Genomic DNA, 22196 nt, shown 5'->3' with positions numbered 1-22196 from the left:
GAATAAACCCTAAGATATTTATTTGACTTGGAAAATGTTAAACCAATTTTTAGATATTACATTTCTGGGCCAAGGGCCGGCTGATTTACAATGTATTCTCATTTTGGCCAGATTGTACAATATCTACATTGTGTGTGTGTGTGTGTGTGTGTGTGTGTGTGTGTGTGTGTGTGTGTGTGTGTGTTACACATTGGGCCCCTATAACTAATCGCAATTATAACAAATTAGAGAATAAAATAAAGACATAGTGCAATTCTTTTTTCTGTAGGCCTATCAGTTAATAAATTACTAAAGACGTGTCAACATTGAAAATACAGTTTAGGTAGAGTTCAGTAGATGGCGGTAAAGCAACATTCTGGATGCCAACCGCCGTAAAACCAAACGGAAGAAGAAGAAGAACATTGAAAATAAATCTGAGCGAACCCGGAACCATTGTTTTGCCCTGGTCGAACGACGGACAACAAATGATGACGGACTAGTTTCGTCAAGGCTACCTAGCATGTTTAGTAGAGGTTTTCATGCTTAGATGTAACTGAATCCTATCGAAAACGTAAATTGTTTTCCCTCCGGATAGACAGCGGTTAAAAGATGAATCATGTCATTAGAAAGGTAACGTTATTTATGTTTTCTATGTAACGTTAGAGGTGTATATGGTTTTGACAGAGAAGGACAGCGGGGTAGCCTGATTATCATTATTGTCAACTCGTTTCACTCCATTTTCATCAGCCAAAACTCAACTCAGTGCAGATTCGAAGACGCATGTCAATTTAACGGACAGGACCAGCGGTTCATATTTTAGTTTCTAAGTTATATGTATGTATGTAGGCCTATGTGTGAGAGATTTTCAGACATAACTCACGTATGTTAAATGTGTTAAGTGCCAAAATAACATGTTTCCCCCAGACTTTTATTTTGAAGGTGAAAAGTCTCAAGCATCAAGTGACACTAAACTCGCAGCCAGTGAAAGGGGGAACTTAGATACTTTAGGTCTTCTAATGAATAATTACATGAAAGCATAATTGAACAATAAAGTGAATGAATAAAATAAGTAAAGAAAAGAAAATTACATTGCAGGTTTTACAGACTTGTTTTTATGAAGCCGTGGTCAAATGAGGAACTCTATCATATTGGCAGTGGACAACACTGACTGTTTGAAATGCAATATTTAATAAAAGACCAATGCCACAGTCAGTGCTGTCCTTGATAATTGGTCACCAAATGATCCAATAAAACAAAACAAGTATTGAAGAAGATTGAATTTGACCTTATTTTGTTGTAAACTTCTAACATCTTATTTTGTCCAGTTGCAGATTTCCTTCGCACAACATTCGTTTGTGTTGAATCAAGCAGCAGCATTTTTGCAACGGTACGCTTTTGATTTCTGATGATCAAGTCTTATATTCATGGTGTTTTTCTTTAAGGGGGTTAGTATTGCAGAACCCCCCCCCCCCCCCCCCCTTGCCTCAAATAAAAACTAATTTGCAAGTGTCATCATACTTACAGACAGAATAACCTAAAGTGAACTCAGTGGGATGCACCTTTTTTGTCTAAATACTTCTGCTATTGTTTTTAAAGGGCCACAGCATCTATCCAGCATCCTCTTCATGGTAAGCATTTAAAGAGTAGGAGTATTTACTCTCATATTCTTGCCTTGTGTGTGTGTGTGTGTGTGTGTGTGTGTGTGTGTGTGTGTGTGTGTGTGTGTGTGTGTGTGTGTGTGTGTGTGTGTGTGTGTGTGTGTGTGTGTGTGTGTGTGTGTGTGTGTATGTATGTATGTGTGTGTGTGTGTGTGTGTGTGTATGTATGTGTGTTGTATGTGCAAAAGTGTATTCCAAACTCCAACCAATAGGGATTCTATTCTACCCTGTGTTAAACAACTTGTGTAGCTAACAGATGTACTTGGAACTCAGAATATACTTGCCCTATATTATATCATATTTGTCTGTCACTGCTATCACCAGACTGGAAGCAACAAAATTGTAAAAATAGATCACTTTGACTATCAGACATAAAAACAGACAGTAACGCTAGTCTATTAACTATGCTGTGCAAATACACAGATCTGTAGCATGTGTTTACATCTTTATTTACAGTCTATAGTTGACATGAATTACTTTGTTTGACTGGACGACGCTTGTTCCCCTTCAGGAGGTGTGGCTGCTGTAAATGAAAGACAATACAGAACAATGCCGACCCATGGGATTGGGAGGTGGAGACATCTATTACCTAAAGACGTGGTAAGACTCTTCACTGGTTTGTCATTACATGTACCTGTATATTGTTGGAATAACACACAGCAGTGACTTCTGTGGCAAATGCTGAGGTCCTCTTTTTGAGCTGCAAACTCAAGTCCAAGCTAGGTGGAATAACTTTTGATTATGGAGTGGCAGAGTTGTCAGAATATCTCTCTCTGTCCATTTCCATCAAGATTCAAGTTTATTGAGTGTCCCAGAAGGGCAATTTGGTTTGCAGCGAGCATAAAAAAACAGAGACATAGGCACACATGATTAAAACAAAACATAAAAACAAACACAAAGCAGCAAATTAAAAATGCACAACAATTCAAAGTGGAAATAAGAGTAAAACTAAAACAGATACAAAGTGCAACTAAACAGGCATAAATAGTTTAAGGTGGTTTAAGGCAAAGTGCAAATAGATGCTACAGTGAGGCCAAGAAATTGCCCTGACAGACTCTCAGCGCAACACATTACAAGAGGGATGCTACAATGTATCATTGTATAATAAAACGCAATAAACCCATAAAACAAGTAAAGCAAGGGACATTTCTGCAGGTTAAGATACATACCTCTATAAGGTAGGTTGTGTAACAAAATAACTGAAAGACAGACTGAACAGCGAGTCCCAAGTCAACTGAACAGCAGCAACAGTAAAGTGCGTTATATTCTCGCCTCTGCAGCGTTTCCAGCTCTAATGCACGACACTCTCCATGCAGAGTAGAGACGCAGTCAGGTGCAGGTGAGAGTGTGATGCAGAGTGCAGTCAGGTGCAGGTGAGAGTGTGATGCAGAGTGGAGACACAGTCAGGTGCAGGTGAGAGTGTGATGCAGAGTGGAGTGTGGTCAGGTGCAGGTGAGAGTGTGGTCAGGTGCAGGTGAGAGAGTGATGCAGAGTGGAGTGTGGTCAGGTGCAGGTGAGTGTGATGCAGAGTGGAGTGGTCAGGTGCAGGTGAGAGTGTGATGCAGAGTGGAGTGGTCAGGTGCAGGTGAGAGTGTGATGCAGAGTGGAGTGTGGTCAGGTGCAGGTGAGAGTGTGATGCAGAGTGGAGTGTGGTCAGGTGCAGGTGAGTGTGATGCAGAGTGGAGTGGTCAGGTGCAGGTGAGAGTGTGATGCAGAGTGGAGTGTGGTCAGGTGCAGGTGAGAGTGTGATGCAGAGTGGAGTGTGGTCAGGTGCAGGTGAGAGTGTGATGCAGAGTGGATTGTGGTCAGGTGCAGGTGAGAGAGTGATGCAGAGTGGAGTGTGGTCAGGTGCAGGTGAGAGAGTGATGCAGAGTGGAGTGCAGTCAGGCGCAGGTGAGAGTGTGATGCAGAGTGGAGTGCAGTCAGGTGCAGGTGAGAGTGTGATGCAGAGTGGAGTGTGGTCAGGTGCAGGTGAGAGTGTGATGCAGAGTGGAGTGTGGTCAGGTGCAGGTGAGAGTGTGATGCAGAGTGGAGTGTGGTCAGGTGCAGGTGAGAGTGTGATGCAGAGTGGAGTGTGGTCAGGTGCAGGTGAGTGTGATGCAGAGTGGAGTGGTCAGGTGCAGGTGAGTGTGATGCAGAGTGGAGTGGTCAGGTGCAGGTGAGAGTGTGATGCAGAGTGGAGTGTGGTCAGGTGCAGGTGAGAGTGTGATGCAGAGTGGAGTGTGGTCAGGTGCAGGTGAGAGTGTGATTGGACCAGCTCAGCTGCAGGAAACTATCCCAAAACATCTGCTTTTATGGACATGTTGTTCCACCGTTGATCCATATGTTTTTTTTTTCTTTTTCTTTTTAGGATTAGAGCTCGACTGATATGGGAATTTACTGATACCGATTTGTGTGTGTGTGTGTGTGTGTGTGTGTGTGTGTGTGTGTGTGTGTGTGTGTGTGTGTGTGTGTGTGTGTGTGTGTGTGTGTGTTTTGAGCTGGAATGAAAATATACCTTTTTCTATGTATATTGGGCACCAATTTTGCAAGATATGACTATGCAAAGGTACTCAGAAGGCTGCTTTCTTAAACAACTAACTTTATTAAAGAATATTTAACATTATTGTCAACCAACTGCACTGAGAAAATAAAGAATAAATAACAATAAATGCATTATTTATTTATTTTACTATATATATATATATATATATATATATATATAGTAACTAACTACAGTTGTGAAATAAATGCACGCTGTAGTAGAGGGCACATTGTACAGTGGAGTGTGAGCTTGTACCGCGCTCTGCTGGACAAAGTCTGTAATTACACTAGTTCTAAATCACCCCAACATTTCTGTATTTCAGTTCTGTATTAGTATCCCCCCCCCCCCCCACACACATATGGGAAAACATAAACACAGATACAGATATGTCTGTTAAAGGCCAAATTAGGCCAATATGAGCCTGATATAATATCAGCCTGGGCTCTAATAAGGACAGATGTTCACATCTGTTTTCTTGCCTGTTGCAAGTTTTGGATTCGTTTTTTACTCCCTTGCTCCTCAGCTGCTAACATATTTACTGACTAGCCTATTCACCTTATGTAGCCATGCCCATTTGACCCGGTTGTGTGGTTGTGCCACGACTTCCGGCTAAAAAAAAGAAAAAGGCCGGCTGCTCCAATATCATCTAACTCTGAATTAAGTAATAATTTAGCCAATTGTATGTAACATACCAAATAAAAGCAAACAGCAATGTCTAAGAATGCAACGCCATGTAACTGGCTCGTTAATTCTCGCATTCCAGGGAATTACATAAATGAACCAAATAGCCTACAATTTTTTTTACTAAGTAAATATTTGATATATGGTTGGAACCAATGAAAACAAAGTGTACTTGTGGTTGTATGTGTGCCTGCCCTATATCTAATCTACGGCAGCTCTACACAAACTCCTGAAACTTCAGTGTCTCCTACTTTGTTTTAGCCCAAGAAAAAGAAAGACAAGCATCAGATGAAGCGGATCACAGCAGCGACGGCCACGGAGTACGGGACTCTGAATGTGAAGGTGTCGGGTTACGACATGACAGTGGTGGAGCATTACTCCCAGTACATCCACAACCTCTGCAACCAGCTGGCCATCAAAGTGTCAGACAGGTGAGGGAACCTAGAAACACGTGACGACAGAATCAAAGTGTCAGACAGGTGAGGGAACCTAGAAACACGTGACGACAGAATCAAAGTGGCAGACAGGTGAGGGAACCTAGAAACACGTGAAGACAGAATCAAAGTGGCAGACAGGTGAGGGAACCTAGAAACACGTGACGACAGAATCAAAGTGTCAGACAGGTGAGGGAACCTAGAAACACGTGACAACAGAATCAAAGTGTCAGACAGGTGAGGGAACCTAGAAACACGTGACGACAGAATCAAAGTGGCAGACAGGTGAGGGAACCTAGAAACACGTGAAGACAGAATCAAAGTGGCAGACAGGTGAGGGAACCTAGAAACACGTGAAGACAGAATCAAAGTGTCAGACAGGTGAGGGAACCTAGAAACACGTGAAGAAAGAAACAAAGTGGCAGACAGGTGAGGGAACCTAGAAACACGTGAAGACAGAATCAAAGTGTCAGACAGGTGAGGGAACCTAGAAACACGTGAAGACAGAATCAAAGTGGCAGACAGGTGAGGGAACCTAGAAACACGTGAAGACAGAATCAAAGTGGCAGACAGGTGAGGGAACCTAGAAACACATGACAACAGAATCAAAGTGTCAGACAGGTGAGGGAACCTAGAAACACGTGAAGACAGAATCAAAGTGGCAGACAGGTGAGGGAACCTAGAAACACGTGAAGACAGAATCAAAGTGGCAGACAGGTGAGGGAACCTAGAAACACGTGACAACAGAATCAAAGTGTCAGACAGGTGAGGGAACCTAGAAACATGTGACAACAGAATCAAAGTGGCAGACAGGTGAGGGAACCTAGAAACACGTGAAGACAGAATCAAAGTGGCAGACAGGTGAGGGAACCTAGAAACACGTGACGACAGAATCAAAGTGTCAGACAGGTGAGGGAACCTAGAAACACGTGACGACAGAATCAAAGTGTCAGACAGGTGAGGGAACCTAGAAACACGTGACGACAGAATCAAAGTGGCAGACAGGTGAGGGAACCTAGAAACACGTGAAGACAGAATCAAAGTGGCAGACAGGTGAGGGAACCTAGAAACGTGACAACAGAATCAAAGTGTCAGACAGGTGAGGGAACCTAGAAACGTGACGACAGAATCCAGCTTTCTGTCATTTCTATTGGTGTCATATTTAATACACGAGGAAGGCACAGATGACACTGTAAACAGAAGTTGGAGACATCATAGCTGGAACACACTATTTAACTGTAACTTCTTAGCACTTTTCCAGTGTGATGAAAATCAGCGGTGTGTCCACAACATTTGAGATTGAGAGGGGGATCGATTAATAAAGAAATTTGACTTCTGTACATTGCATTCCACTAATTTCTATTCCATGCAACCAATCTTTAATTAAAACAATGTTGTATTCCATTTGACTAGTTGGTAAAGTGATTCAGTATGATATGGTTTTACCATATAGTCGTTTCGTATTGTTTGCACTTGGAAAAAGTGGAAACTCAATGTGATTCAAATACAACAAGGAAACCAGTACAAATTGTACAAATACATAATTATACATTGGAAGAAGGAAGGACAAAAAAAAGTCAGTCTTTATTCTGAATGAATTTATTTGCTAAGACAAGACATGTCAGTGTGGCACTGTATGAAGTGACAACAAAACAAGACAAAGTGTTACTGAGAATGAAAATCTGACTATATCCAAAACAACCTTTTTGAGGCAACATGAACCAACCTGAAGCCTAGAAGTTGCTTCCTTGTAGACATTCATTCACTTTCAATTCAGTCAACTCAATATATAAACGGAGATTGTCCATCCACTAACGAAAGACTACATTATCATTTGTATTTATTAAAGATTGGATTGGATGAAAGTTTCTAGTTATTCAAATTTTAAAGGAACTCAAATTCCTGGATTGCCTGAATTGAAAGTGAATTTACAAATCCAACTTCAGTAAACAACAATTGAAAGCCCTTCAGATGTGAACACAGTTAAATTACAACTTTTGATCTCTTCTACTCTGGAGAGATCTAACATTTTAACTGAAAATCACTAATCTGATCTTATCTAAAACAATTGCAAACATGCAGGACATTATATGGGGTCAAATTGTAGCAGAATGTATAGAACAAAAAAAATGTAAATCTGAACTTTTGGTCTGGTTCATAGTTTCTCGAAACAGCTGCATACATAATTCAGATGCTTTGAACCAACAGAGAAAATCATACTTGTCATTTGAACATTCCTCTTCACTTGCAGCTATGCTTTGCCAACCAAAAGCACAGAGGTCATGCTAATGCAAGAACAAGGCACCAAGATGTATGTTGACGCCGTCCTTAAGACTCACGAGCGAATTGTCCAGGTAAACATTTTCTTTTCTACTTGTCCTCGTGTGAGCTTTGCACTCTATATAGGAGTAATAATAATAATACATTTGATTTGATGGTGCCTTTCACGACAACAATAGAACAGACAATAAAATGATAAACACAGTAGCGTACAATAAAATATATAATAATCATATAATAAACAACAATGAACAGTAATAAGTGTATTCTCTGCCCTTAGGCTCCTACGCCAGTTATTGTATATTGAGTCCTTATTTACAAATGTACTTTTATAGGGACAATGCACATGAATCAACATGACTGTAAATGTGCCAGTGTTAGCCACCTGGCTAGTGTGCAGAGCAGTGTTAGCCACCTGGCTAGTGTGCAGAGCAGTGTTAGCCACCTGGCTAGACGTGTGCAGAGCAGTGTTAGCCACCTGGCTAGTGTGCAGAGCAGTGTTAGCCACCTGGCTAGACGTGTGCAGAGCAGTATTAGCCACCTGGCTAGTGTGCAGAGCAGTGTTAGCCACCTGGCTAGTGTGCAGAGCAGTGTTAGCCACCTGGCTAGTGTGCAGAGCAGTGTTAGCCACCTGGCTAGTGTGCAGAGCAGTGTTAGCCACCTGGCTAGACGTGTGCAGAGCAGTGTTAGCCACCTGGCTAGTGTGCAGAGCAGTCCCTGAGCATGATGGAAGGCGTCAGTAGTAACAGGTTAAAAGACAGGACATCAGAATAGAACAGCAATCATACAAAGCAGACAAGCATTTTCCAGATATGAACACTCAACAGTGTTATCTTTCCAACTGACTGTCTGCCTGTCTGTCTCTCTGTCCGTTTGTCTCTCTGTCTGAGTGTCTGTCTCTGTCTGCCTGTCTGTTTTTCTGTCTGTCTGTTTGTTTCTCTGTCTGTCTGTCTCTCTGTTTCTCTGTCTGTCTGTCTCTCTGTCTCTGTTTCTCTGTCTGTCTGTCTTTCTGTCTGTCTGACTGTCTGTCTGTCTCTCTGTGTTTCTCTGTCTGTCTTTCTTTTTGTCTGTCTGACTGTCTCTGTTTCTCTGTCTGTCTGTCTGTCTGTTTCTCTGTCTGTCTCTGTTTCTCTGTCTGTCTGTCTGTTTCTCTGTCTGTCTCTGTCTCTGTTTCTCTGTCTGTGTGATTTGATCTATGACAGATCAGCAGTTTGAACGCCACATTATGTCCCATCTTCATGGACGTTCTTTTAAAGAATCAACCTGAGGGAGTTCAGCTTTCTGCAAAGGAGGTGAGTTACTGTATGTAGTGTACTACTGTATGTACTACTGTACTAATGTATATAGTACTACTGTATGTAGTGTACTACTGTATGTACTACTGTACTAATGTATATAGTACTACTGTATGTAGTGTACTACTGTATGTACTACTGTACTAATGTATATAGTACTACTGTATGTAGTGTACTACTGTATGTACTACTGTACTAATGTATATAGTACTACTGTATGTAGTGTACTACTGTATGTACTACTGTACTAATGTATATAGTACTACTGTATGTAGTGTACTACTGTATGTACTACTGTACTAATGTATATAGTACTACTGTATGTAGTGTACTACTGTATGTACTACTGTACTAATGTATATAGTACTACTGTATGTCTGGGCTTGCTGCTTTGTTCACATGGAAGCAAGAGGATTTGTGCCAGCTATTGTATTGACCCAGTGCTGCTGTCACAGTATTGACCCAGTGCTGCTGTCACAGTAATGACCCAGTGCTGCTGTCACAGTAATGACCCAGTGCTGCTGTCACAGTATTGACCCAGTGCTACTGTCACAGTAATGACCCAGTGCTGCTGTCACAGTAATGACCCAGTGCTGCTGTCACAGAAATGACCCAGTGCTGCTGTCACAGTAATGACCCAGTGCTGCTGTCACAGTAATGACCCAGTGCTGCTGTCACAGTATTGACCCAGTGCTACTGTCACAGTATTGACCCAGTGCTTCTGTCACAGTATTGACCCAGTGCTGCTGTCACAGTAATGACCCAGTGCTGCTGTCACAGTATTGACCCAGTGCTGCTGTCACAGTAATGACCCAATGCTGCTGTCACAGTAATGACCCAGTGCTACTGTCACAGTAATGACCCAGTGCTGCTGTCACAGTAATGACCCAGTGCTGCTGTCACAGTAATGACCCAGTGCTACTGTCACAGTAATGACCCAGTGCTGCTGTCACAGTAATGACCCAGTGCTACTGTCACAGTAATGACCCAGTGCTGCTGTCACAGTAATGGCCCAGTGCTGTCACAGTAATGACCCAGTGCTGCTGTCACAGTAATGACCCAGTGCTGCTGTCACAGTAATGACCCAGTGCTACTGTCACAGTATTGACCCAGTGCTTCTGTCACAGTATTGACCCAGTGCTGCTGTCACAGTAATGACCCAGTGCTGCTGTCACAGTATTGACCCAGTGCTGCTGTCACAGTAATGACCCAGTGCTGTCACAGTATTGACCCAGTGCTGTCACTAGGGGTGGGAATCGTGGAGTAACTCACGATACGATATGGTCACAATACTTGGCCCTCGATAACGATATTATCACGATACAGCGATTCTGCGATAATCGATATATTGGAAGACGATACATCACGATATCTGTGTAACTGAAGAGAAAAAAATACCCCTAAAAGGCAAGAAGCAGGTATTATGTATTTATTAGCAGAATTGACATGAACTCTCTCAGAGTTCACTCACTCACTCATACCATTTTCAATACCACAGAGGAAAAGTTACACATTAAGTCTTTTTATTATTATTATTAAAACAAGAAAACCTATATAACCTGCCTACCTATATAATTTCTAAAAGTAGATATTAATGATCAAACATTTCCATTCATGTAGCCTACAGTATTTATGTTTTTGTTTCAACTACAAACATACATAAACGTCAACTTGAAACTATGTTTCAACTACCACACACAGCATAATATTTTAGCCTGTTTATTAAAAATATATAAAAAAATAAACATATCGATACTTGGTGCCAGTGTATCGATAACGTATCGCAAGTGGAAATATCGTGATACCGTGAGTATCGATATTTTGTCCCACCCCTAGCTGTCACAGTAATGGAAAACTGTTGTTTTTGAAAAAAGTCGTGTTTGAGTTTCCAGGCCTGGGAAAATGTGTAGAAAATGAGATGTATCCAGGTGATTTTGGAATGGCATAGAAATGTACACACTGTTTTTCTTTCTTCACATTGGCATGTGACTGTTGAGTTTGGTTGCTTGTCTTATCATTCAAAGAAAATATCATTTGACCAGATACAATTTTCGTCATTTTTGTAGGCTCAGCCTAGACTGCTGGTTCCTAGGCTGCTGGTTCCTAGGGGGGAAAGTCAATGGGATTTTGTATGGTCATTTTTGTTAAATGCATGAAATAAGGTCTGTGGTTAACAAAAGTTTAGGAAACAGCGAAGTTTGTGTTCAGCAAGATAATCTTCACAAACGAGGACAACTTTTATGACTTTTGAAGCGTTTTCTGAAAATCTTGTAAAAAACAACACATGTACCTTTTACAAAGTGCCTTTTACACATACTCCTGCGGCACTCTGTATTGTCAGTAATCACCTGTAACCTTCTCCTCCCTCTCTTCTGCTCTCTCTTCCTCTTAAACAAGAAAAAGCCAGCACTCAAAAAGTCCTTTTCAATATTTAATTTACCTCAGTCAGGAATACAGCAGCACATACATGTTTCGGCCCTACGGCCTTCCTCAGTGTGCTCTCTTCCTCTTAGCACACTGAGGATATCACCTGTAACCTTCTCCTCCCTCTCTTCTGTTCTCTCCTCCTCTCTTAGCACACTGAGGATATCACCTGTAACCCTCTCCTCCCTCTCTTCTGTTCTCTCCTCTCTTAGCACACGGAGGATATCACCTGTAACCTTCTCCTCCCTCTCTTCTGTTCTCTCCTCCTCTTAGCACACTGAGGATATCACCTGTAACCTTCTCCTCCCTCTCTTCTGTTCTCTCCTCTCTTAGCACACTGAGGATATCACCTGTAACCCTCTCCTCCCTCTCTTCTGTTCTCTCCTCTCTTAGCACACGGAGGATATCACCTGTAACCTTCTCCTCCCTCTCTTCTGTTCTCTCCTCCTCTTAGCACACTGAGGATATCACCTGTAACCTTCTCCTCCCTCTCTTCTGTTCTCTCCTCTCTTAGCACACTGAGGATATCACCTGTAACCCTCTCCTCCCTCTCTTCTGTTCTCTCCTCTCTTAGCACACGGAGGATATCACCTGTAACCTTCTCCTCCCTCTCTTCTGTTCTCTCCTCCTCTTAGCACACTGAGGATATCACCTGTAACCTTCTCCTCCCTCTCTTCTGTTCTCTCCTCCTCTCTTAGCACACTGAGGATATCACCTGTAACCCTCTCCTCCCTCTCTTCTGTTCTCTCCTCTCTTAGCACACGGAGGATATCACCTGTAACCTTCTCCTCCCTCTCTTCTGTTCTCTCCTCCTCTTAGCACACTGAGGATATCACCTGTAACCTTCTCCTCCCTCTCTTCTGTTCTCTCCTCTCTTAGCACACTGAGGATATCACCTGTAACCCTCTCCTCCCTCTCTTCTGTTCTCTCCTCTCTTAGCACACGGAGGATATCACCTGTAACCTTCTCCTCCCTCTCTTCTGTTCTCTCCTCCTCTTAGCACACTGAGGATATCACCTGTAACCTTCTCCTCCCTCTCTTCTGTTCTCTCCTCTCTTAGCACACTGAGGATATCACCTGTAACCCTCTCCTCCCTCTCTTCTGTTCTCTCCTCTCTTAGCACACGGAGGATATCACCTGTAACCTTCTCCTCCCTCTCTTCTGTTCTCTCCTCCTCTTAGCACACTGAGGATATCACCTGTAACCTTCTCCTCCCTCTCTTCTGCTCTCTCCTCCTCTCTTAGCACACTGAGGATATCACCTGTAACCCTCTCCTCCCTCTCTTCTGTTCTCTCCTCTCTTAGCACACTGAGGATATCACCTGTAACCTTCTCCTCCCTCTCTTCTGCTCTCTCTTCCTCTCTTAGCACACTGAGGATATCACCTGTAACCCTCTCCTCCCTCTCTTCTGCTCTCTCCTCCTCTCTTAGCACACTGAGGATATCACCTGTAACCCTCTCCTCCCTCTCTTCTGCTCTCTCTTCCTCTCTTAGCACACTGAGGATATCACCTGTAACCCTCTCCTCCCTCTCTTCTGCTCTCTCCTCCTCTCTTAGCACACTGAGGATATCACCTGTAACCCTCTCCTCCCTCTCTTCTGTTCTCTCCTCCTCTTAGCACACTGAGGATATCACCTGGCTGTAACCCTCTCCTCCCTCTCTTCTGCTCTCTCCTCCTCTCTTAGCACACTGAGGATATCACCTGTAACCCTCTCCTCCCTCTCTTCTGTTCTCTCCTCCTCTCTTAGCACACTGAGGATATCACCTGTAACCCTCTCCTCCCTCTCTTCTGTTCTCTCCTCCTCTTAGCACACTGAGGCTGATTACCAGGCACGTTTCAAAGGCCGTCCAGAGCTGGAGGGACTCATCGCACAGATGAAGTACAAGGACTAGTAACATTCTACAGCAGTGGTCTTCAACAGGGAATACACCCCCCCCCCCTACTTTTCCCCAGCCGAATGCTACTGAAAGAGATGACATCTGGATCATTACAACATTTAAATTAATTGTATTTGTTCATATTAAAAACATCTGGAATTATACTTAGCATTTTTGACTATAGTAACTACCGGTACAGTATAGGCGTTGTGTTTTTAAGAGGTTGAATTTGTCGAACTGAACTGATAAGGGACATTGCTTTAGAGAAACTAATGACTATTAATTAATATACAGGACAAGATGGTACTATCCCTTGTGCCAAAATCCGAGGAAAAACACATTTAGATGCCCAATCCAGAATAAAACAAGCTAACAGGCTAACAAACTAATAAACAAGACACAAATCACCAGTTACCTAACCTAGCCAACAGCAGTATGAAGCATGTCATTGGGGTTTTCAAGTGGGCACCTTCCTTCACCGATGTTTCGTTGAGTTAGGCCCACGACACCTCAAGAAGGCTTAACGGTGTAATCCAGCGTCCTGGAAACACCCTCCTCCATGCTACCACCGCACAACTGCATATTACCTCACTATCTAATGGCCCATTTCCACCGCTGGTATCAACAGCTCGTCTCGCTTTTTTGTCTCATTCCACCGATCAAAAACGTGGACAGCCCGGGTTGAGTCGTGCTGCTTTTGGTCCCTGCTCTGTTGAGGTTCTAGCGCTGTGGACCCGGTACCATACGGTGACGTGAAAACACTGCAGACGACTGATTGGTCAGGCAGAATCGTGTTTACTGTAGGCATATACTGTCAATGCTGGATACCAGTTTAGTGGGGCTTACCTTCTCTTCTGTTATTTCCAGAAGTTATTTCTTTTGTGTTGCTGCCTTCGGCTCTGGTGAAATAAAATCGATCTCCTTGCTCAGCTTTAACATGACGGTGGTTTTCAATTGTTTTGAGAGAGAAAAAGTCCGCTAGGCCGCAGGCGGGGGTTTAGCGAAGTCGCGGTCTTGCTTGGTGAGCTGCCGCTGGGGTTCTCCCCGTAGCGCCTCTCCCGTCCCCCGCGCATTGCATGCATGCGAGTTTGAGTAACAACAAAGTGATATCCATTCTCCTGGCCGATTGTCACATTTGCCCATGTACACTGTAGGTCATTTAGAGGCACCAGTATTTCATAATCAGTTTAAAAGTTCTGTGTATGGATTTAATTTTAACGTTATATGTTATAGGCTACTTCGGCTATGGGCGGAGGGCAGACATGCGGTCGCTATGACGAGTCGACCAGGTGTGGGCAGAGGCGAGTAAACTTGCTATGGAAACAGAGTCTATATCAAGTAGAGCCGAGTAAGACCAGATCGAGTAGAGCTGTACTGTGCTGTTATGTGTGTTGGAAATGAGCTACACGCCACACATGGGCAAAATGCGCCCCGCCGGCGCCCCCTGTGCGGCCTGCGATGGAATTGGATTTTTTTTTTTTTTTTACAATGCACCTGAACGCAACATGCAAGATACACGCTGAATACGTTTCCAAATGTTCATGTCATTCTGGCCGATACTCCACTTATGTTATAACATTTCAGTCTGGAATATGGAATATCTTTCAATAATCTTTATGACTAAAAGGCTGAAAGTAATCTCATGTGTAAGAAATGACTGTTCTACATTGAAGTAAACATTTAAATAATTAACTCTGTTTTGGATTTATTTAGCTTCAAGAGTGCATTTTTGTTCTTGTGTGACCCTCAACACAGGCTTTGAGAATCCCGGGCCACTTACTGATACTTATGCCTAAATTAACCCACTCATATTCTGGTTTATTTCAAGAAAAACATTTCGGCTAGTGGAAATTCGAATTGGCTGGTAACTTTAGGAGTGACTGAGCGAGAAAAGGATCAAATATTGGTGGTTAAGATTGAATAATGACATCACGACTGTTAATTAAAAATGAGTTATTCCTCTAAACCCGGCTTCAAATGCCCCAAATTTTTCGCGCTGGCGCCGTTCGCCCCTCAGCAAAACCTGGTAATGACTGAGGCTTCAAACGGCCACAATTTGAGCAGAAAAGCGGCCCTTTGGGCGTCGCCGGAAAAAAAACACGGATTTCTTTTTTAAACACAGCCAATGTTTTTTTCCCCCATAGCTCTCAGGGTATAACTCGAACTCTGCTTATATAAAAACGGTGTCAATGCCCATTTACTCATTCTAACACAAGAGTGACATGTATAATACATGTCATTCAAATACATGATGTATATGAATTGAAATATGTATCAGTATGTGGTGTTTGCCCAGCCCTTCATTGGGAAATGCAGCTTTATGGAGTGGGATCACATGGAGATGGTCTTCAGAAACTTTGATGAGATTGACAGTAAGTAAACATTGTTTCAGATACATGGTGTAGTTGTGGAAAAGTGTGTGTGAGTTTGGAAGAGGAGTGCACCACTAGGTGGAGACATGCATCCATAGCAGTGTTGATTTCGTAGATGAAAACTATGAGGAAAAATGTTAGTCGACTACCTATTTTCGCTGGTGAAAACTAGACTAAAAATGTTAGGGAGGGACGAATTGGGAAGAGATCCAATCAGAAGAGAAGAAGAAGTTAAACATCTGTGTATGTAGGCTATTGCACATTCAAACCTTAAAACAATTCCAGAATAACATTAATATATCTTTACAATAAGTTTGGAAATTCGAATGAATAGTTACGGTTTTCTTTGACTAAGATGAGATGAAAATACTTAGACACTTAGTCGACGAAAGCTTGACTAAATAAAATCAGGATGAGGTTGACTAAATATGATAAGTGCTTAAGAGAAAGTGGTTTATAGCTCACTCAGATAAACATGTGAATATTGTGTGATATGCAAAGGTTGTTGGTTCAATCCCAGCCTCAGGTAATTTCTTAAAGTAGCCTATTGTTTGATTGTTGCATTTTGTAAGTTTGCTTTGGAAAAATACAATATATTGTATTATTGTTATTATTATTATATTGTTGTTATAGCATAGAATAATTCTTAATCCAGTAAATTACTTAATACAGTAAATCACACGTGTGTGTGTGTGTGTGTGTGTGTGTGTGTGTGTTTTAAGTCTTAAGAGGCCGTCCAGATGAGGAAGGCCAGCAAGACAGCCAGCAGGGCAGGTGGACAGAGGACAAGACACGGAGGAGAAGACACGCCCCAACACCGCCGTCGCCTTGGCAACGCGTCGACTCAGCACCAGCTTCCTCACTGTCTTACAGATGGAGAGAGAGAGGAGAGATCGTTCTTTTAATACATCCATGATGGAGGAGATAGGGAGAGCGAGAGAAGAGAGAGAGAGATAGGGAGAGCGAGAGAAGAGAGAGAGAGATAGGGAGAGAGAGAGAGAGAAGAATTGTACAGGTTTAATACATCGACAATGGTTTAATAGCACAAGTCCTGTTTCAAAGATCCCGGCCAGAACCACATATGTCCACTAGATGGGGCAGTTGAACTGTTTGATTAACTTCCATTGGCATTTTACATTTCAGACACTGAGCTCTCACCCAGAGCCACATCCATCCATCCGTCTGTCTGTCAGTAGATGGACGGACAGACAGACAGACAGACAGACAGACAGACAGACTATTTGTCTGTCTGTCTGTCTGTCTGTCTGTCTGTCCGGTCCACCATGGGGCAAGCAAGACTGAACCACGTTGCTCTACTGAACTGTCACAAGGATGTGGCATGCACCAGGGACCTGGATAACATCGCAGATCAATTAATCCAACGCTCAACTCCAAGGGGCAACACTTTCCTCATAAAGAAAAAATAACGTCAATGGTGAGTGAAAAAATACAACCTTTTATATTTAATAGCTATGCGGGCCTAATATTGACGGGCGCAAGCATGCGCAAACATGGGCACCCACTGGCACAGACATAAATCGGCGCCCCTGGTGTGTATGTATATATATATATATATATATATATATATATATATATATATATATATATATATATACACACACACACACACACATATATATATATGTATATATATATATATATATACACACACACACACACACACATACACACACACACACACACACACACACACACACACACACACACACACATGCCTAATTGATCATAGTTTGAACACTGATATCAATAAGCTGATGAAGGAGACTGGACAGTCCCTGGCACAGCTGCTTGGTGTCTACTTGTTCACTGGTTCGAATCCCACCTGTTTCATTCTTTAATATGCTTTCAAATCAGATGCCAAAGCCCAAACTGAGATGTAGACAGTCTAGATGTGTTTCCGGCTGCATGATCAATGATTTCCATCATGGAATAATTTCAATGTCGGTAAAAGTTCAGGTCAGGTTTCCGCTCTCTTAATCCCCTGCTCATATCTCTGTGGAGGTCGCGGTCCAGGTAGTGGTGTTGGAGCGGGAATCAAACCCGCCACCCGCTGGCCCCCGTGTCTCTAACTCTATCTCTATGTGGTATAGAGAATAAATAATACAAGCAGACAAGATATGCCCTCCGAACCACTATAAAAAAAGCACGAGAGCACGAGAGAATATGGCAATATGTTAGAGTCCAAACTGGACTCTAACAACCCCAGACATCGGTGGAGAGGACTCCATGCTGCCACTGACTTCAAGGGGGAGAAACAGCAATCATCCCACAACACATCACCCTCCCTGCCGGACGAACTCAACGTGTTCTACACTAGGTTTGACCCCTCTGCCAGCTGGCAGGCGTTGCGTATTCACAGACATCTTCAACCAGTCCCTCTCCCTCCGGCAAGTTCCCTCCTGCTTCAAAGCAGCGACAATCATCCCCATTCCCAAACAGCAGAAAGTGACCAGCCTCAACGACTGGCGCCCAATAGCCCTCACGCCCATAGCCAGCAAGTGCTTTGAAAAGCTGGTTATATCACAGATCCGCCCCACACTCCCCCCGGATCACGACCCGCTACAATTTGCATACCGCCCCAACAGGAGCACAGCGGATGCAGTAGCACACGTGCTCCACACCGCCCTCTCCCACCTGGAGGGGAAGGACACCTATGTGAGAATGCTGTTCGTGGACTACAGCTCAGCATTCAACACCATAGTACCCTCCAGGCTGGTAAGCAAGCTCAAGGATCTGGGACTAAACACAGCAATGTGTGACTGGATCCTGGACTTCCTGACAGACCGCCACCAGGTGGTGAGAGTGGGCAACCTCACCTCCTCCCCACTGACCATCAGCGTAGGAGCGCCCCAGGGGTGCGTCTCCAGCCCCTTCTGGTATGACCTCTACACACACGACTGCGTGGCGACTCAATCTTCGAACACCATCGTGAAGTTTGCAGATGACACAGCAGTCGTGGGGCTGATCTCCAAGAGCGATGAGACGGCCTACAGAGAGGAGGTGGGGGCCCTGGAACAATTTTGCCAGGACAACCACCTCTCTCTGAACGTCTCCAAGACCAAGGAGATCATTGTAGACTACGGAAGGGGGGATGGACGCACCCCCCCCAATCACCATCAACAGCACAGTGGTGGAAAGGGTGGACAGCTTCAAGTACCTAGGAGTCAACATCCACCAGGACCTGACATGGGCCAACCACACCGCCACTGTTGTCAAAAAGGCCCAACAGCGACTACACGGACTCAGGCGCCTGAAGAAATTTGGGCTAAGGCCAGAAATCCTTAGGGACTTTTACAGAGGCACCATTGAAAGCCTGCTGACTGGCTGCTTCACCACCTGGTACGGGAACTGTACCACCATGGACCGCAGGGCGCTAAGAAGAGTGAGGCGCACGGCCCAGCACTTAACAGGATGTGAGCTGCCAGAACTGCAGGAACTGTATAACCAGCGGTGCCTCAGGAGGTCCCTGAAGATCATCAAAGACACAAACCACCCCCACAACAGCCTGTTCTCCCTGTTACCCTCAGGGAGGAGATACAGGGTCCCAAAAGCACGCACAAATCGCTTGAGGGACAGTTTCTTCCCGCAGGCCACGAGACTCCTCAACATACACAAATAGTGTAGTAGCTGTACTGTACTGTACTGTAGCTGCTACCATTACGTATGTCTAATGTTTAATTGTATGTTTAATTAGGTATATGCTATTTGCACCTGTGCAAACAGAACGTCAATTATGTTTAAGTATGTACATGCCATGTGCACCTATGTGCAGTGAATATGTCACTGTCTTTGACTTGTCTTATCACTTTACTGCCTTATTGCTTGTTGTGTCTCTTGTTTTCCTGCTCCTATATGCCCTGTTATTTTGTACTATGTTGTAAACGCAGTCCACAGCACAAGAATTTCACACGTGATACTTGTACTACGGAGTGACAATAAAAATCTTGAATCTTGAATCTTGGTCGACAGCTCCATTGCACCACCAGCTCTCCTTTGCTCTTTCAGCTCTTCTCTGAGCGCTTTTCTCTCTTTCCTCTGGCTGCCACTGTTCAAAACTGACTGAGGCTCGAACCCACAACCTCAAAACTGACTGAGGCTCGATCCCACAACCTCAAAACTGACCGAGGCTCGAACCCACTGACCGAGGCTCGAACCCACGACCTCAAAACTGACCGAGGCTCGAACCCACAACCTCAAAACTGACGAGGCTCGAACCCACGACCTCAAAACCAACCGAGGCTCAAACCCATGACCGCAAAACCGACCGAGGCTTGAACCCACAACCTCAAAACGGACTGAGGCTCGAACCCACGACCTCAAAACTGACTGAGGCTTGAACCCACAACCTCAAAACTGACTGAGGCTCGAACCCACGACTTCAAAACTGTCATGAAGGTACAGCTGTCAAACTCTGTGAGTCTCACAAGGTAAAGTAATTTATTTTCTGTCAGCGCTTTTCAGTCTTCAGTTGAGAAGTTCTTCAAAGTCCAAGCTTTCACTGAGGCTCAACACCTCCAAATTCAGTGGGGACATGTCCATCCAAAGTATGGAATTTTTAAAGGGAAATGTGTAGGAACCCTGTATCTACATCTGCTAGCTACAGAAAGGCCTCCCAAACTTTCATGGCCAGGACCCCCAAATGTCATCAGGCAAATCTCCCCTTCTCTCCCCCTCCCCTTCATAAGACTTTGTCCTGAGCAACCACACCTGAAAACATGTAGGGGGGGGGGGGGGGGGGGGGTTGAGTTGCATGGCTGCAACTAGAAATTTTGGGGGCCCTGGCAAGATGTGATACCACTCGGGGACCCCTAGAGGTCACCAGACCCCATGTTGAAGACAGCCAGCTACAGCACAGGGTTCTTTACATTCCTATCATTTTTCCCCAGCTGTGCAAGAGCGGAAATAAACAGCCATCCCGCCCGACCGGCCTTGTAACATGCTCCACCTGCTAGCAATTCTACATTTCAGATAATAAGCTAATTATGCTTCCTTCAAGCGCTGTCGAAAATGTTGTGATGATGAATCACCAAATAATATGATAAAATACTTCATCCTGATACCGCTGCCGCACAAAGTATCTCTGTGCCACTTTCACGATGAGAAGAGATGAGATGGGTGTCAGTTGGGTAGAGCAAGCTGTTGCTGCTATAGTTACGCCTTTGTGAGTTTGATCTTATTGCAATGGAGAGCAAAGGTCAAGCATAAATCACAAGAAATTAATTTGGAAGACATACCTGGAAAAACATCACATGACGAGTTCAGCATTCAAGACCACAGTTGTGTGTCTGTGCAAGATAGTTGGATCTACATCTAATCATTAATTGACCAAATATCTCGTCATTTGTTTCCAGAAATTTAATTGATAAAGCAGATTTCAAATTTTGGTTACATGTGATGTTGGCTACAGATGCAGGTACTTTGCCAGCACTTGATGACAAAAGAAGCAGGAGCATAAGCAGTACTTGAAGGCAGCATTAGTTTCCCTCCCCCTCTCACGCTTTTTGCAGCCCCTTCTCCCTCTCTCTCCCCTCCCCCTTTTCCATCTCTCTCTCTCCAGGTTGTCACTGGTTGGGGATTGCTTTTCCACGTGCTTGTTTATACTGTATAGCCTACTATATGGGTGTGTGTTTATTTATATGACGACAAAGGGCGTTAGGTGTTGGTATCAGCAGCACTGCCCTACGTAGAGAACAATCAACTGGGTAGGGCAGAGGGCAAACTTGAGAAGCAAGTAGCACAAAACTTGTACCTGTTTGTCATGGTCATGGATGAATGACTGAAAGGTGGATTATGTAAGCTAACGCAGGGTTTGGTTGCCCAATATCTCAAAACATGATAAGAGAAAAACACATGACGGATATATATACATGTGTATATATATATATATATATATATATATATATATATATATATATATACAGTATATATATATGCACACACACATAAGGCCTATAGTTATAGTTATTTTTTAAGATTTGGTCTGAGTGAAATGTTATGGTCTCCTGATTCTAGCCGGATCGCTTTGTTTGACAAAGTAAAATTATTTTTATAAGCATTTTATGATACGTTTATGGAAAAAGTGAATGGGAATGACATCTCTTAGGGGTCTTATGCCGAACCCGGGAGAGAGCTTGACTCTGGCACATCTCTATGGAATATCTTCCAAACTCAGTAACTCACACAAAAACGTTCCAGATGGATAAATAGCACTACGGGTAACAGGAAGAATACTGAGTTTTACTATGTGAGCAGCGTGCACCGCGCGTGGTCAAGAGAAGGCTTTTTAGGGTGAGTCATGTATTCATTCATTCAGTCAGTCATTCAGTCAGTCAGTCAGTCAGTCAGTCAGTCAGTCAGGAATGGATAATGGATATGATGTCATCAGTGATAATGTCTTCAGTGATGATGATCACTGATGGTGTGTGTTTTATGGTCTTCTTTTTGGTGTATCAGTGATGATATTCCTGGCTGAGGCTATAAGTTCATGTCATCAATGATGTCGTCTGTGATGATGTCATCAGTCTAAGGCTATATAATGGTGGGAGTATAAGTGGGGAGAATCAGTCTGTGGTGGGCTTGCTACATGACGCACATGGTCCTGGGCCAAAGTTGCCCTTGTTGATTTTGGAGTGAACTGTCTCTTTAAACTAA

At 43.6% G+C, this 22196-nt stretch overlaps 1 protein-coding gene across 2 annotated transcripts; it reads left to right on the top strand.

The window, feature by feature from the left end:
- The first annotated feature begins 468 nt into the window (after positions 1–468).
- Positions 469–13233, top strand: mrpl48 (mitochondrial ribosomal protein L48). 2 transcript variants are annotated; one of them, XM_083640362.1, is made up of 8 exons: positions 469–609; positions 1305–1366; positions 1576–1607; positions 2149–2237; positions 5104–5273; positions 7528–7630; positions 8759–8848; positions 13084–13233. In XM_083640362.1, exons 1-8 carry the CDS (start codon positions 589–591, stop codon positions 13165–13167), a joined length of 651 nt encoding a protein of 216 aa, XP_083496488.1. In that variant the 5' UTR covers positions 469–588; the 3' UTR covers positions 13168–13233. The 2 variants fall into 2 exon arrangements, with proteins under 2 accessions (XP_083496488.1, XP_083496489.1); XM_083640363.1 differs by having other exon boundaries at positions 473–609; positions 1311–1366.
- The last annotated feature ends 8963 nt before the right edge of the window (positions 13234–22196 follow it).

This window comes from Poromitra crassiceps, assembly GCF_964638095.1.
Source record: "Poromitra crassiceps genome assembly, chromosome: 7".
NCBI classification, from domain to species: Eukaryota; Metazoa; Chordata; class Actinopteri; order Beryciformes; family Melamphaidae; genus Poromitra; species Poromitra crassiceps.
This window is presented reverse-complemented; position numbering and strand designations above follow the sequence as displayed.

Coding starts and splice junctions, on each gene's coding strand:
- mrpl48 (XM_083640362.1), top strand. CDS start 589: ATGAATCATGTCATTAGAAAG. Junction 7,631..8,758: donor CTCACGAGCGAATTGTCCAG/GTAAACATTTTC, acceptor GATCTATGACAG/ATCAGCAGTTTGAACGCCAC. Junction 8,849..13,083: donor TTCAGCTTTCTGCAAAGGAG/GTGAGTTACTGT, acceptor TCCTCCTCTTAG/CACACTGAGGCTGATTACCA.